At 38.4% G+C, this 16152-nt stretch overlaps 1 protein-coding gene across 3 annotated transcripts in view; it reads right to left on the bottom strand.

Annotated features, from left to right (window-relative positions):
- LOC114409825 (serine/threonine-protein kinase ATM) overlaps positions 1-16152 on the bottom strand; it is a 91366-nt gene that overhangs the window by 26920 nt on the left and 48294 nt on the right. For all 3 annotated transcript variants that reach the window (XR_003666213.1, XM_028373448.1, XM_028373450.1), the window contains exons 24-41: positions 13636-13758; positions 13057-13184; positions 12559-12715; positions 12312-12358; positions 12179-12242; positions 11461-11535; positions 10158-10277; positions 9758-9943; positions 9009-9130; positions 8847-8916; positions 8611-8738; positions 8325-8466; positions 8102-8239; positions 7915-8013; positions 7773-7819; positions 7286-7478; positions 6544-6765; positions 6104-6175 (exon numbers count right to left, since the gene is read on the bottom strand). Coding sequence is in view for 2 of the 3 variants with exons in the window: in XM_028373448.1 (XP_028229249.1) it covers positions 6104-6175; positions 6544-6765; positions 7286-7478; positions 7773-7819; positions 7915-8013; positions 8102-8239; positions 8325-8466; positions 8611-8738; positions 8847-8916; positions 9009-9130; positions 9758-9943; positions 10158-10277; positions 11461-11535; positions 12179-12242; positions 12312-12358; positions 12559-12715; positions 13057-13184; positions 13636-13758 (2133 nt within the window). In the remaining variant the exon portion in view is untranslated. The remainder of the gene's footprint in view (positions 1-6103; positions 6176-6543; positions 6766-7285; positions 7479-7772; positions 7820-7914; positions 8014-8101; positions 8240-8324; positions 8467-8610; positions 8739-8846; positions 8917-9008; positions 9131-9757; positions 9944-10157; positions 10278-11460; positions 11536-12178; positions 12243-12311; positions 12359-12558; positions 12716-13056; positions 13185-13635; positions 13759-16152) is intronic.

The following is a 16152-nucleotide window of genomic DNA, read 5'->3' as shown; positions in this document are numbered from 1 at the left end:
CAGGTCTGTTCTGATTTGATAAAAGCCTATAAGCTGACTTAGTAGAGTACACTCCTCTAGGATCTGCCTTCCACAACAAAGTATCTTTGAGGTGTCTCTGAATATTGTAGGCAGTGATCTCTTCCATAAAAGCCACAGCTACACCCTCCTCATGCTCGAATAGGTGTCTCCTCCATTTCAAATCCCATCTCCAATTATTCTGAGAGAAGCTACCCATGGTGGGGATAAGATCATTCTGCTGCTTACTAATCAAAAAGAGCTGAGAATATTTCTGTTGCAGATTGCATTCCTCCCCCAACCAACTATCTTTCCAAAATCTGATTTTATCCCCACATCCAGCCTTCCAAGCCATATTCTGATGGATAATCTTGAAGTCGTTGTGCTGATATAATCTCCTAAGATCTCTCCACCAATGAGAATCCCAGCGATGCACTTTCTCCTTCTGCAATGCTGACCACCCCCCATATTTGGAATTTAGAACCCTAATCCAAAGCTGATTCTGGTTAGAATATAATTCCCAAATCCATCTTCCCATCAAAGCAGCATTAAACTTGGCCAGGTTCTTAATACCCAGGCCCCCTTCCTTCTTGTTGAGACATAAGATATCCCACTTAACCCACGGGATCTTCTTTTGGTCATGTTCCCCACCCCACATGAAATTCCTTTGCATAGAGACCAGTCTATCAACTATTCTTTGAGGAAGTTTAAAGAAGGAGAGGAGATAGATTGGTAAAGCATTTAGAACCGAATTTATCAAGGTAACCCTGCCAGCCATAGATAAGCTTTTCTGCTTCCATTTAGTGAGTTTAGCCTCAAATTTACTAATCAAAGGCTCCCACACCACCTGACTTGAAGATTTGACAGCAATAGGGATGCCCAAATAATGAAAGGGGACACCCATCTGCCTACAATTCAACAGCTGAGCCGCTTCATGAGCCCAACTAACAGAATCCCCATAAATCCCAAATTGACTTTTGGCATAGTTAATTTTCAGCCCAGAGGCCATCTCAAAACCTCTAAGCATTGCCTTCATGGCAAGGACATTCTCCCAAGAAGCTTCCCCAATAAAAACAGTATCATCAGCATATTGAAGGATATTAATAGGCTCCTTATGATTCCCCACATGGTAGCTGCGATAGAGATTTTTCAGAATGGCCTCTCTCATCAAACCAGTGAGACCCTCCCCCACTATATTGAAAAGCAATGGCGCTAAGGGGTCCCCTTGTCTCAAACCACGAGTAGGGACAAATTCTTTAGTAGGGCTACCATTAACTAAGATGGAAAAGGATGCTGATTGGAGACAGGCAGCAATCCATTGTCTCCATTTAGTACAGAAACCTAACCTAGATAGCATATAATCCAAGAAGGACCAGGATACAGTGTCATAGGCTTTTTCAAAGTCCACTTTGAAGATCATAACTGGGTGCTTTCTCTTCAAAGCTTCATCAACCACCTCATTGAGGATCATAATCCCATGGAGGATATGTCTATCTTTTATGAAGGCTGATTGCCTTTCATCAACAATATCAGAAATAACTCCCCTCAGCCTATTAGCCAAAAGCTTAGCTATGACTTTATCCATGCACCCAATGAGAGAAATAGGCCTGTAGTCATTTAAAGAATGAGGATGACTTGTTTTAGGAATCAGGGCCATGAAGGAAGCAATGCTGCCCCTAGGGAGACTCCCATGAAAGTGGAATTCATCCACAAATCTCCTGAATTCAACCTTCAAAACCTTCCAAAAAGCCTTAATAAAATTGAAGTTGAATCCATCGGGCCCCGAACATTTATCTCCACCACAACTCCACACTGCCTCTTTAATCTCTTGGTCAGAAAAAGGGGCAGTGAGCTCCTCTCTTTGATTCTGATCAATGGATTGGAAGAAAACCCTATCTAGAGTAGGTCTGAACTGCTTGTCTTCAGTAAATCTATGTAGAAAGAATTTGTGAACTTCCTCCTTGACTATATTAGGCTGTTGAACCCAATCGCCATCAATGAAGAGACCCTGAAAAGCATTAAAATTTCTTCTAAAATTGAGAACTTTGTGAAAATAAGTTGAATTAGTATCCCCTTCCTTAATCCACTTCTCTCTGGATTTCTGTCTCAGCAGGGATTCATAAGCATTTGAGGCCTCCCACAACTGTTGTTGGATGGACTTCTTGGCTTGGACTTCATCTTCAGATAAGAGTCTATCACCAGCTGAATTTTCCAGATCATTAAGCTTATGCTTCAGACTCTGAATTTTACTAATGTTAACCTCAGCATTAACTATACTCCACTGCTTGATGTTGTTTCTGAGGTTTCTCAACTTCTTTTTAAGAACTATACCCCCCCATCCACCCTGCTGATCCTTAATCCAGGCCTACTTCACCATCTTGTGATACCCTTTTTGGTTGAGCCACGAATCCACCACCCTAAAGGGCTTTGGACCCCAATCAACTAACTGAGTTTTCAAAATAACAGGACAATGGTCTGAGTAGTCTCTATGGAGAACATGCTGAGAGGTGTCAGGCCATAGGTTTAACCATTGGTCTGAAACAAGGAATCTGTCAAGTCTGCTCTTGGCAGATCCGTTGGGCCTGAACCAAGTGAAATTACCACCAAAACCTCTGATTTCCTGAAGCTCCATATCTGAAATCCAAGCATTAAATTCTGAAGTATCAGAATTATCAGCTGTCCTTTGTGATAAACCAATACGTTCCTCCTGGCTCCTTATACTGTTAAAATCACCAAGGAAACACCAAACACCATCAGGATTGGACTATTTCAACTGATATAGCTCCTCCCATAGATTTCTTTTCCCAGCTAGGTCACAAGGGGCATATACATTGACTATAAAAAGTCTGTGGTCTTCACACACCCATCTTCCATCTAAACATAAGAATCTATCTCCTTTTATACTCCTATCTACATGGAAAACTGAATTATTCCATAAGCAAAGGAGACCACCAGCTGCTTGGACAGAGGGAACACTGTCCCAAGAAACAGTGGAATCCCCCCACATTGACTGGCAAATGGTTTTATCAAAATGCTCCCTTTTAGTTTCTTGAATACACACAAGGTCAGTCTTATGAATTAAGTTGAGTCTCCTTATAGCCGCCCATTTAATCCCCCTTCCCAACCCTCTAGAATTATAAGATAGAATAATCATGATTGATGGTTCTTGATACCCTTCTCCACTGCCACAGAATTATCGCGTTGCTCCATGTAAATCATCAACTCCTTAATCTTCTGGGTTTCCTGACCATAGGTAAGGCCCATGTCGCTGACTAGAGCTATTTGATCTTCCAGGGAAGCCTGCTTGCAAATATTGGCTCTCGGGTCCTTCATATCAGCTTTCAGATGAGCCTCATAAGGCTGATAAGCTATTTCTTTGTGAGAAGGCAGAACAGATTGGGCCTCTGTTTTAGCATCCTTAAATTCCTTTCTTCTAACATAGACTTTCGTACCAGGATTAAATGGGCCTATTATTTGCTGGCCCAACTCCCCCCCTTCCCTTTGAGAATGAGAAGGACCTACGGTTAAAGGGGTTGAAGTTTGCAGGCAATTGTATTGACCTCTACTACAAGCTATTCTTTCGTCAAATGGGTCTATTATCTGCTTTTCTCCCTCCAACATACCGTCTTTGGAACTAGACAAGGCCACAACACCTTTTTCATTCTGGTTAAAATCTGCCACTACAGCAGTGTCTTCTTTCTGCTCCTCCGCTGCACCCGTTTGGGTCAAAATAGCTTTTTCCATTTGCGCGTCAACACAGCACCCACTGTGGGACGATGCTTTAAAAACTTTCCCTTCCTGTCGTAGGTGACCGTTATTGGGTCCCTGCTGACTTTGGTCTTCCACGCGATGGTTGTCGCCACACGATTGGGCCACGTCAGGTTTGACCGCGTCAGACCAATCGATGTGGCCGTTGTGGGTTGGTTGGGTCCGAAGGACGCGACCCGCGAGGAACGAGCGGGTGCGATGCCAGTGCCCAGAAAGGCCACCGTCGGAGCCGCCTAACCCACCATCCAACGAAGCTCCGTCGGTATCATCCCCTGGGGTTCGACCAGCGTATGTCGTCAGAGAGTTTGGCTCCGTTGAAAGGGGTGATGGCGGGTACCACATGGGTGATTGTTTGGGCTTCGTCTTCCTTCCAAGCCCCTGCATGTCTTCCACAATGTGAATAATGACGTCCACTCCGTCGATGACAGCTGGGACCGCCTTCTCGATACCCGGCCTGAGGTTCGTCCTAATCAAAATTCTCGCTGTGTCCATCCTCCCACGTTCCTCGACCATCTCATCGACCTCCACCAACTCCCCAAGCTCCGCCACCACCTTCTCCATATAAACTACCTCCCACACAGTTGGCGGTAAGCCCCATAGCAAGACCCAAGCCAACCTGTGTGTTGGAGGAATATGTGGGGACCATTTCTGGAGGTCCAGAATAGGTGTGGAGCCCTTCGTCCTTTCCTCATTCATTAAGCGAAGCGCCTTATCGTCTTCGAGGTTGGGTAAGATAACCCAATCATCAACCCAATAGCGAGGGTTGATATCGGGGTCTAGAACCCATCTCAGTTCCTCCTTCACATTTTCAAACATCCCTTTATTCTTCAATCTGCCCACCCAAGCTTTATGTAGCCACTCAGTGTGTTCGATAGTTGGATTCAAAATGACAGGGCTTAGAACTAGCCTGTTGTCATTAGACAAGGTAATCCCTAGTGGTGTTACCCCCCTAGCCACCTCGACATAGGACCGAAGTCTTCCTCCCGTGTCATATGTTCCCTGACGACCGTTGTCCACCTCCTGTGGTTTTCCCTTTCCATGTGTAGGAGTACCATGCGGATGGCCTCTATTCACGTTATCCCTTTCAAACTTTGGTTTATTGACAAACATTTTGATCCCACCAAGAACAATGCTATTATCCAACTGTCTTTCCAACCTTTGCACATCTTGAACCTCCTTAAACCTGACAAAATCGAACCTATGTCCTGCCTTGTTTTTAGCTTTGTGAATGAAAACCTCCCACACCTTACCCCACCTTTGGAAAATCTGCCATAAGTATTTCTCATTTACCCCATCAGGGAATCTTGAGAAGTAAAAGGAAGTGACATCCTCCTTATCTCTCCATGTACCTCTCCTATCTTGCCTTTGTCGCTTATTGAGCACAGAGATTCCTCTGTCTACATCTGTTTTCTTCTTTCTCCTATGAGATACTTCCACCCACCTTTCATCAGTTCCAGTAGGGCTGTTATCCACTTCATAGGTTGCCCTTCTACTCTCTGCAAAACCCCTATTTTCACCCTATACAGAGTTTCTTCTCCCTTCTCTAACAGCGTACCTCCCCCCATGTTGGCCAGCAGAGGCTCGATAGTGTAACTGGCCTCCGTTTTCACTTTCTCCCACTCGAGCACGCCCACGTACCCTGTCACGAGCACTCCCTCTCACATTGTCATGAGCTCTCCTACGTGGTCTCCCTCTCAAACTCACTCTTTCTCTCGTTCTCCCTCTCAGACTCACTCTTTCTCTCGTTCTCCCTCTCATCTCCCTCTCTCTCTCTCTCTCTATATATATATATATATATATAATACATATTTTAGCCGATAAAAAAAAACATAGCAAACAATGTGAACCATACAGGTTCTTGGAAATTTAATACACCAGGATACTCATTTAACAAGCTATTTCTTGCATTTTAAGTTGATGATGGCTCGAAAATGAGATTTTGGGAACATACTTGGATGGGAAATGTTATGTTTCTTAAGCTTTTCCCCCATCTATTCCAGCTTTCTACTCACCAAAATTCTCTAGTCCAAAGTTTCTTTACAGTTCAAAATTCTAATATCTTGTTTCCAATTTTTCAGAAATTTGAACAGTGGAGAAACTAGTGAATTTCAATCCTTCGTAGCCTATTATTCTTTTCAATTTCCTCTCTCATCATACACGGATATCATGGGCCATTAAAAGCAAGAACAATAACGTAGAAAATTTCAACTAATGCAAAGATAGAAAACCCTACATGAAAGTAATATTAAAAAATTCCGCAAATTCCAATTTATAGATTTTAAACTGAAATTTAACAAAAGAAAATGAATACTCTTTTCAGCCCAGATTAAAATATTACCTCAATCAGAGACCTCTGATATGAATCAAATGACTGTAAAGCACTTTGGCCTCTTTCAGTTGAAAGTATTCCCTGCAAATCCAAACCACTGATGCAATTATTTACATAAGAAGCAATAAAAGAGGGCGAAATCTGCAACTTAGTGGTGCAAAAAGACTAAAACTCCAAAAAAGAAAACAAATATTAAACACCTTGATCCATTTTTATAAGTACTATGTACTAAGTAATTAACATTCAGTTTCAAACCAATAAAATGAATAAACTTCAATATAACAGAAGTTATTCAAATAAGGACCAAATAGAACAGATACCTCACAAACAATTTGCCAAAAAAAAAAAATACAGCTATATATAGAACCAATTCAAGAATATAATAAAGAAAAATCTCTATAAATATTGTTGAATTTCCTCACAGGCCAATTGCCAGTTGGATGACTTACACGAAGAGTTTGTGATGCCATATCAACAATTTTCACAGAATCATCCATCAGATATTTCATTAGAAATTTCAAAAGGACAACCAGAAGTTCTTCAGATATGCATGCATCCAAGTCAGAACTGATTTCCATTGCACTGCTGATATCAATAGATTTACCAAGACGAAGATGACTAGTCTCGCCAGGAAGATGGAAAACAACAGAATATGGGTCTCCAGCACCAACCTGCAGCAGCACAACAACAATGAAGGAACCAAATTTCTAGAAGTGATGATAGAACGTGTGACGGCATATAAGTAGGGAAGCAAAAGTTAAGATATCTTAGAATGTGGGTTTGGGTCTAATGCAATCCCAAAAGCTAGCTCATGGGATGAGGGTTGTCTTCCACTTATATACTCTATTTTGGCACTATCACTAGCCGATGTGGGACCTGATTTTTTCCCAATAAAATATAAGACAAAGATTAAAACAAAAATTGTCAAATAGGGGTCCACATAGGATGGCACAAAAGGTAGCAGCTTGTGGGAAAGGACCCAACTAATGATATGGGATCCAGAAGTAAGCAATACTCCCTTTCATCATAAAAATTTTACCATAAAAATATATTAACGAGGCAGGCAATAAAGGAGAAAAGGGAAAACATGTTAAAGGGAAAAGACAAGCTGAGCAAGAGAACATGAAGTTCCTTCTCACCCTTCTATCACTGTCTGAAAGTTGCAAAATCAAAAACTAACAGAATTAATACCCTAGAAATGAAATCTGAAACCAATTCTCGAACTTCACTTGCATCATCTGACCCACACATGTGAACAAGTTTCCAGACTGCAGGCACAATTTCATGATCACCATGCCAATATCTGTCTTTAGAAAAAACTTCTGCTTTCCCACCTCTTTGAAAGGTTTCTACATTCAGTAACTTCTTTTGCAATGCCTGGAGACTGAGAAAAAACAGATTTAAGAATCAAGCATTTCAGAAACTTTAAAGCAGTTTAAAACCACAAAATCAAATTGCAAGTTATAATGTTGTCCATTTAATATTTTAACATATTCAAATACTTGTCCACTAATTCTCTCTCCTGCTAGACAAATTCATGCACATACAGTACAAACTAGTACTTCTATTAAACCGGTATTTAGTTATATTTAACTAAGAGGAAACAATTTTGGGCCATCGTCATAGAAAACTATGGAAGATAATAAAATAGGAAAGATTGTTGAACAAAGGAAGTCACCTTGATAAAAGCAACCTTGGTGGAAGGTAGCAAGACTTCTTCACAAACTGAAAATAACAATGTACCAGAAACAAGAGAAAATTATCTTGAAACTTGATGTTCTACAGCCATAAAAATTAAATGGAAAATGATACTTATTTACCTTCAATAAGTGGTCGCGTATAGAGTAAGTGTGGCATAATTCTTCATGGAACTTCCTTATCTCATCAAATATTTTTAATTCAGGGAGTGGCTCCAATTCCTGTAAGAAATTATTTTCATATATCAACAGATTGAAACAAGACAAGATCCTTAATACAACAGATATAAGTTGAATATCAGAAACTCACTTTAACATAATCATACATAGATGAATCAGAATCCACAGTTAACATACGGAGCAGAGATAAAGCTTGTGATGCAGTGCCATCACACGATTCTTTGGTTTTAGAAGGAATGCAACACGCCACCAACTTTGAAACAAGAAACTGGATGGAACACATTCTACTAAATATAAATTGATATAAGGAATCAGAAGAGTTGAAAACAGTGTAAAAATGAAACAGTATATACCTGGAGCTGTTCCCCAAGCATACTGGTCACATCTGTAGATAGATTGTTTTTGAAATATAGCAACAAGCTAGAGAGTATACAACAACATTGGTCTTGTAAAGCACGACATTCAATCAATGACCCAATCAAGTTGATAAGGTAACTGCATTTACTCAACATTTAAGTAAATGATAAAATACACAGACCAATAATCCAAACTTATCAACACTATACAGATACATACTAGATTTCATGAGTACAATGTAATTAAAATGTCATACATCAAATTTCAGTCCATAGAACTTACTTGGAAGTGCTTAAAACAGCAGCTCTCTGCCCAAGAATACTTATAAGCACCTCAATTCCAGCCAATCGGTGGCACTTATGTCTGTAATGAGATGCTGCTGCAATTTTATAATGAATTTCTACCAAAAACTGCCAATTAAAATATAATTGAATTTATTAGAAACAGCGAGGACTAGAAAGAAAATGATAGACAGGGAAATGATACCTAAATGTTGTCAAGTTTTAAGACAAAATTACCATGAAAACTCTATCTGGGCGGAAAATGTTGATTTTATCAACAACAGAAGCACTTGCATGATTATCATCCCTACATTATTTGAAAATAATTACATATTTCATTTCAAGAACAAACTCCAATTGGAACAGAAGTTAAACACAAAGGAAGAAAAGATAACTCACAAGTCCAGAAATCCATCAACAATTGTTTGAATTTCAAGTGACACTGTATCCCTCGAAAAGAAAGGGGCTATGGCGCTCGATGAACAAGAGCACAAAGATAAAACACAGCTGACAATAGAGACCTAGAAGTACAAAAGTCCAAGAATAAAATATTAACTTGTAAAGAAATGTCTCCTTAAACAACAATTATTAATGATACAAAATTTGTCTGACCAAAAAATAAATGATATAAAAAATATTACCATTGTACATGTCAATGAGCTTCAAAAAATGCCCACAAGGTATTTTGTGAATTACAATGTGTGATTGAACTGAAGGAAGGAACTTCAAAACTAAGGGCCCAACAATTTTTACAGAAAATAACTTAGCTAAAAAAAATGTTTAGTAGAAACTATTTTGATCTGAAGATTATAAAAACTGATTCATTTTTGTAAGAATTTTATCGTTTGATTTGTAAAAGAGAAGTCACATTTCCATCATTTAACAAGTAATAAATAATCAAGAAAAAAAAATTCCTTTAAGTGTTACACCAAATGTATCAGAATATTTTCCATACACAAACATGTATTTGGGGCACCATTTTCAGCGTGCATAAGCCCCAATTTTCATGTCAAAATACAGAAAAATGCAAATGCTATTGAGAGGAGCTTTGAACTGGACGTGGATCAGACTATAGTCGACACATAACCAACAAGCAGAAAATTTATTTTCAGTAAAACAAAAGGACACTAGAGTGCAGACAAGCATACCATATGTCTCTTTATGAGTTTGTCTCGTTCTTTCTCAGATATCTGAGCAAAATGCAAAATGGAACTCTGAAGCACTAGTGTTCCCTTCTCTGATCCTGGTTTCTTACTGCAATGCAGAGCCATAGAAACTGAAAAAATTGAAGTGAAGTGGTTTTTTATAAGAACTGTCAAAGGTTGACAAGTGACCTGCATAAAGGAATTTTGTTAGAGAATACAATACATAAATAACAAAGTCAAAATATAAGATCTGGGATAAACAAACATAAGCAATTATTAGAAAGTCTAGTATCCTGACATGCAATGAAAGAGACAGTGCAAATACTTAATCATTTCCGATGGTAATGTCTTTGTCTTCATTAATGATATCAAATATATCATCAATTACAGAAACTTCTCATACCTTGGCAACCCAATTGAGATCGGTACTGTTTTCATTGATAAGAAGAGCAGGAAGTAGCCATGGACAACAATATTGAAGGAAATTATCAGGTTCTGCATCGGGTAAGAAAAGGTGCCTTGTCTGAAACACAGAAAATTAATTGTTTGTGGCAAAGAAAAAGTTCATCAGAATACAGTAAAAGAATACCACTATCCAAATAAAAACTTAAAAACATTTAGATTTCCAGAGTTTATCAAGAAGAAGCTTATCTCTGTTCAGGGGATAAATAAGGAGGGCTTGCAAAAATATGCATGGCAAGAAATAAAACAGAAGGTGACAAGGCACAAGATAAACAACATTAAATTTAGTACAACATATATGCAAGTAGCACTGTATTATCTGGTTCAGGTCATGTTTGAATTTTAAGATATAATGAGAACAACATCAGAATCACAAATGATATGATTGCATGTGTCAGGTAAACTCTTATTCTATCCAATGTTTGACTGGTGTTGTTAAATAGCGGCCAAGGAGCCACAATGGCGGAATGGCGTGGCAGATTTTTTGCCAACCGCCATGGGCAGTTTGTGAAGGCAGACCCGCCTTAATGCTCAATGGCGTGTTTATATGGTGGAATTTCGTCCTTCCGCCATCTGCCATTGAAAACACTGTTTGCTGCATACCAAATAGCCTAACGAACGGTATTATAAATTGTATATAAACAAAAAAATTACCCTTATGAAAGATGGTGGTGGATGAGGGGATGGTGCTGTTAGCAGGGTGATAGCAGTGGCAGGAAGTAGAGGTGGTTGGAGCCTTGGGGAGTGGCACAGGGCAAGTGGGGACAAGATTGAGAGGGAAAAAATTATATCCTATCCAACTAATTACTAACCTAGCTCCCCCAACAAAACTTTTGAACTAATACGGCAAGCAAGGATAAGCTTATTAAATCCTATTGGGTCATCAAAAAGTGGGTATAAATAGGATAGGATAATTTTCCATAATAATCGTAGTGCATTATAGCAATAAAGCAGCCCTAGGCTGCTGCAGGTATTGCATAGCACAGCATTTTTTACTAGCTGCAGTAACAAAGTTAAGAACATAAAGTCAACCAATATCCTTTTGTTTTCTATTATCAAAAACTGGAATTTAAAATATAATGCCTAGCAGGTTGATGTTCTGTATATAGGTAACACAAACAGCCTTTTCCATTGACGACAGGCTTTTTGACATTGTTCATAAGGCAAAACCAAGGTACCTTGCACTTCACCTCATTCAAGATCTAGTAAATTTTCATGGACTATACAAAAGAAGAACATATTACCTCAACAAGTGCAGCTAAGCTTACACCACAAGCTACCCAACAAAAGAGAATTGATCCCAAAAGCTGTTCTAAGTACTGCATAAAAGAAATTAGAAGTCAAAGAAAACAATTATTCATAAGGTTTTTTGAATCTTGAATGCAAAACAATAATTTTTGGAAGACCCAATATCACAACTAGAATGAGGCTATAATGGTATAAAAGCATGTAAGTCAACTGAATGTTGAAGACAGTATTAGAGGGATAGAAACTGGATCAGATTATAGACTAAAATGATATTTATTGATGGAAAACAGTGTACACTCCAGGTATTCAAGAAACCTGGTTCTCTCCCAAAGAATTTCAAAATCCAAACAGAATTCCTCTCGCTAGTGCTTAGCTCATGACTGCTTCAAGTGAGGGTCCCTTTATGATAACAGAGACTAGAGAGCCTAGCTACATCCTTGATTCTTTATTTATTTTTCCTTCTTTTCTCCTTTTCCATTTCAGAGCATATACCTTTTGTCCCCTTATTTGTGCTATACTTCTCAAATTTTTTATCATAAAAAATAATATAACTAAATTTACGCCTAGCAATATATTGCCTTTTGTACAGAAAACTGAACAGAGAAATTTATAATTTTGGATCTAAAGCACATTTAATAATACCAAACTGCAGACATAGGGGCAAGCCATAGGCAACTACAATCTCAACTAGAGTCACTGCATAACAATGATTACCTTCATTCTAGTCCTATACTGAAGCTCTCTAGAAAGATTGTCAAGTACCGCACAGACCAACTCCCTAAAAGAAACAGCAAAATATTAGAAGCTATAGTTTAAGTTTTAAAATCATAAGGAAAAATATATTTACCTATGGTAAGGATCAATGGCGGAAACCACACATATCATGAAAACAGCCTGCATAATGTAACCAAGGGTCACCAAATACCCAAAGGGCTCTGTATAATTCATATGAGTGTATATGCAAATACAGCTAAATAAAGGGAAATCCCGAACATTTTGTGTCATACATCAGAATAACATTTCCCAGGGGGCAGAGGGTGAGGTTACAAAACAGTAAAAGAAAATAAAAACCAATGCCATAATCAATAGGTTACCTCTAACTCAATCTTCTCACTGTGTAAAGCAAGATGCATGAGAGTAATCACAACTGTTTCCATTATAGGTTGAGGCTGAGGACCAGCAGCTAGCACCTCCATTGCATTGATGACTTTTCCTTTGGAATAAACAACCATCTGAACACCAAAATTCAAACTGGAAAAACAACCAAAAATCAAAGGATGACAACGAATCTCCTTAAAGGAAATTTCCAAGGTGGGGGGACAGGATTTTGGGAGCACTAATTAAAAGTTCAATGAGTGACTACAACTTGCGCACAGTTGAAAGCACAAATAAAAATTAAATACCACTATTATCCTCAAAATAAAATATTAAATACTATATTTAATTGATAGTAGCAAAAAACTACCCGAAAGTTCTACAATCCCATAACTCCCAAAATGTCACTTGCAAAGAAAGACATTTTATTAAAAATACCACCACGACTAACATCATACATAATTAAACTGGTTGTGATCATCTAAAGTGCAACCTACCAAATGTCCTGGAAAAGCTCTTCATGACCATCCCATGTCTGGAAAAGAACACCAATCCTCCTTGCTAGGAATAACCGAACCCGATAGTCCATATCTTTTAGCATCAAAAGTAACCGTTCTATCATAGTCTGCCAAGACAGGAAAACTAATGGATTGACAAGCACTGACGATAAGAAATACAGAGGTAGAAAGAAACAACATTTCACAAAAATCCCATCCACAAAGTGTAGATGATTAAAGAGTTAGGAGGGCAAGGGATCTTCCAAAAAACGGGGAAAAAATAGTGAATAAAGAAAATATCAATGAAGCAATGCTATCCAATCCCTCAACAACACAGTAAGAGAAGCCCCTTAAAAAGACCATAAGGCACACACCAACATGCTCTAGAGTGTAATTAACCAGCCTTTGATTTTCATGAATTCATGAATTGCTCTCATGACATTGCCAATATCGTTCACCCCATATCACTTCCATAATTTCTACTTATCCATTATGTTTATTTGCTCTATCATGCCAATAAGACTACATCCATGACCGGTAGGCCCACGAAAATTTACTCTTAGAAAATCTGAAAATCACCTGACCAATTTGAGGATGGAGTAAAACAAGATTGCAGATGCAATCAATCAGCTTAACCCGTCCAAACCAATTGAGATCAACTTCTGAAAGTTTATGCACCACATTTCCTAGTGACAGAAAGCACTGCATGAACAAATCAATAGCTATGTCAGTTTGCATAAAAGACTTATCATTACATTTTCTTACCAAAAACCCTATTTATTAAAAAATTATGTTGGAAATGAACAGAGCAGCAAGCTTCAGTTTCAAACACAGTAGGAGGCTCCATTATGACAATAAAGAGAATATATATAGTAATAGAAAAAGGAAGTTACCACAAAATAAAGAGATATGTTAGTATGGAAGTCTGAAAACCAAATACAAACACAAACATCAGGCTATAGTGGCTCTACCTCAGATTTCACATAAACCGAATTTCCAATTTTCCAAATACATCAGCCTTTATTAAAATATGAGACAAGAGATATTAGAATGAAAGTATAAAAATAACTGTTACAAACAGTTATTGCAGGACAGTTAGGACAGATAGTATAAGCTAACAACTTTTCTTTCACTAACAGAATTCTGTTAGTTAGTTGTTAGTTAGTTAGTGATTAGCTTCAAGGTCTAGAGGTTTATAAATACCTCCTTTATAACTGCATTAAAAACTAACTTTTCTGAATCAATAAGGTCAATTTTCTATTCTCTGTTTTTGTTCTTTTCCCTGTTCTTAAACTCTGACATGGTATCAGAGCTCGTTTTCACGTAAAATTCACTTTCCTCAGTTTATTGAGCTTCATCTTCACGATCATGGCTTCCGCATCTCAAGGTTTTAATTCACATTCATTTCTGACAACAATAGCAGAAAAATTGGATGATTCCAATTATCTACACTGGCGACAATATGTTGAACCAATCATCAAATTGTATAAACTGCAGAGGTTCATGGTTAATCCAATCGTTCCACCTCAATTTCTCACAGAGGATGATCGGATCATGGATCGTATTAATCCTGAGTATGAAGCCTGGGAAGTGCAAGACCAAACGTTGCTTGTTTGGCTTCAATCAACACTCTCAAAGTCTATCATTTCTCACGTGCTAGACTCGAAACACTTTTGTCAGGTATGGGAGAAGATTCATGAGCATTTCGGTCTTCACACCAAGTCTAGGGCACATCAACTGCAAACGTCAATGCGTGTTGTCTCACTCGAAGGGAAAACGGTGGACGAATACCTTCACAAAATCAAAAACTATGTAGACGAGTGGTTCACATGATGCTATTCTTGAAGGTTTACCTTCGGATTATGCACTAGTGGTTTCCGTGATTGAAAGCAAAAAACGTACGCCATCTATTGCAGAGATTGAGGCTCTCCTTTATGGCCATGAAACTCGCCTGGTTCGATACAATCGCAACACCCAAATGCTTGTATCTCTTTTTTATAAACTTAGAGGAAAGTAGAGAGATAATAGAGAAAAAGGAGAAGAACAAAGCTAATTTTATTGATCTTAAAAACTAGTTAGAGATAGTTACAATCCAGGTATTTATAAACCTCTATACAACAGAACTAACTATAACTAACTCTAACAGAAAGCCAACTAAGTCTAACAGAAAGCTAACTAACTGATACTATTGAGGTGCAGTTAGCAAAGTCCTTGTACTCCTAGAATTACTAACTACCACGAAATGGGTGCTGTTAACAAAAGCTAACGGTCCTTACAAACAAAATACAAAACTGTTTTCACAGTTATACATTGAAATATACTGATACCCCCCTCAAACTCAAGGGGGAGAGTTTTTATTGGAAACACTCTTCACATTGAATTTTCCTCCCAGAGCCTCAAATCTTGATACAGACAGGGGTTTAGTTAGAAAATCAGCCCACTGATCCAGAGCTGGAATATGAACAATTGAGAGTTGCTTGGCCAAAATCTTCTCTCTAACAAAAAACACATCAATCTCCATGTGTTTTTTTCAACTGTGAAAAAATGGATTGTGAGCAATAGAAACAACACTCTGATTATCATAAAATATTACTGGAGTAGTGAAAGAAACTTGTAACTCTGTCAGCAAGGTATAAATCCAAGTCAATTGAGTGGAAGTTTGAGCAATGCTACGATACTCAGCTTCAGTACTAGACCTAGCAGTAACCTTTTGTTTGCGAGACCACCAAGAGACTAAGTTTGGACCAAGAAAAATGGCAGTCTCTGAGGTGGAGCGCCTGTCATCCACATCAGATGCCCAATCAGCATCACAGAATGCTCGAATGGCCAAGGGATTTTTAGTAGAAGCAGGCTGCAGGAGCAGACCATGAAACAGAGTACCTTTAAGATATCATAGAATCCTTTTCACCACTATCCAGTGAGAATCCAAAGGAGCAGCCATAAATTGGCAAACCTTATAGACAGCAAAACTAATTTCAGGTCTAGTGAGAATGGCATATTGTAATGCACCAACTACAGACCTATAGAGAGAAGGATCATGAAAAACATCAGCACCATGTTAGACAACTTGCAGTTAGAAACCATGGGAGATGAGAT

This window comes from Glycine soja, chromosome 4 (assembly GCF_004193775.1).
Source record: "Glycine soja cultivar W05 chromosome 4, ASM419377v2, whole genome shotgun sequence".
Lineage (NCBI taxonomy): Eukaryota > Viridiplantae > Streptophyta > Magnoliopsida > Fabales > Fabaceae > Glycine > Glycine soja.
The sequence above is the reverse complement of the archived record's forward strand: the minus strand, read 5'-3'. Positions and strand labels throughout refer to the sequence as shown.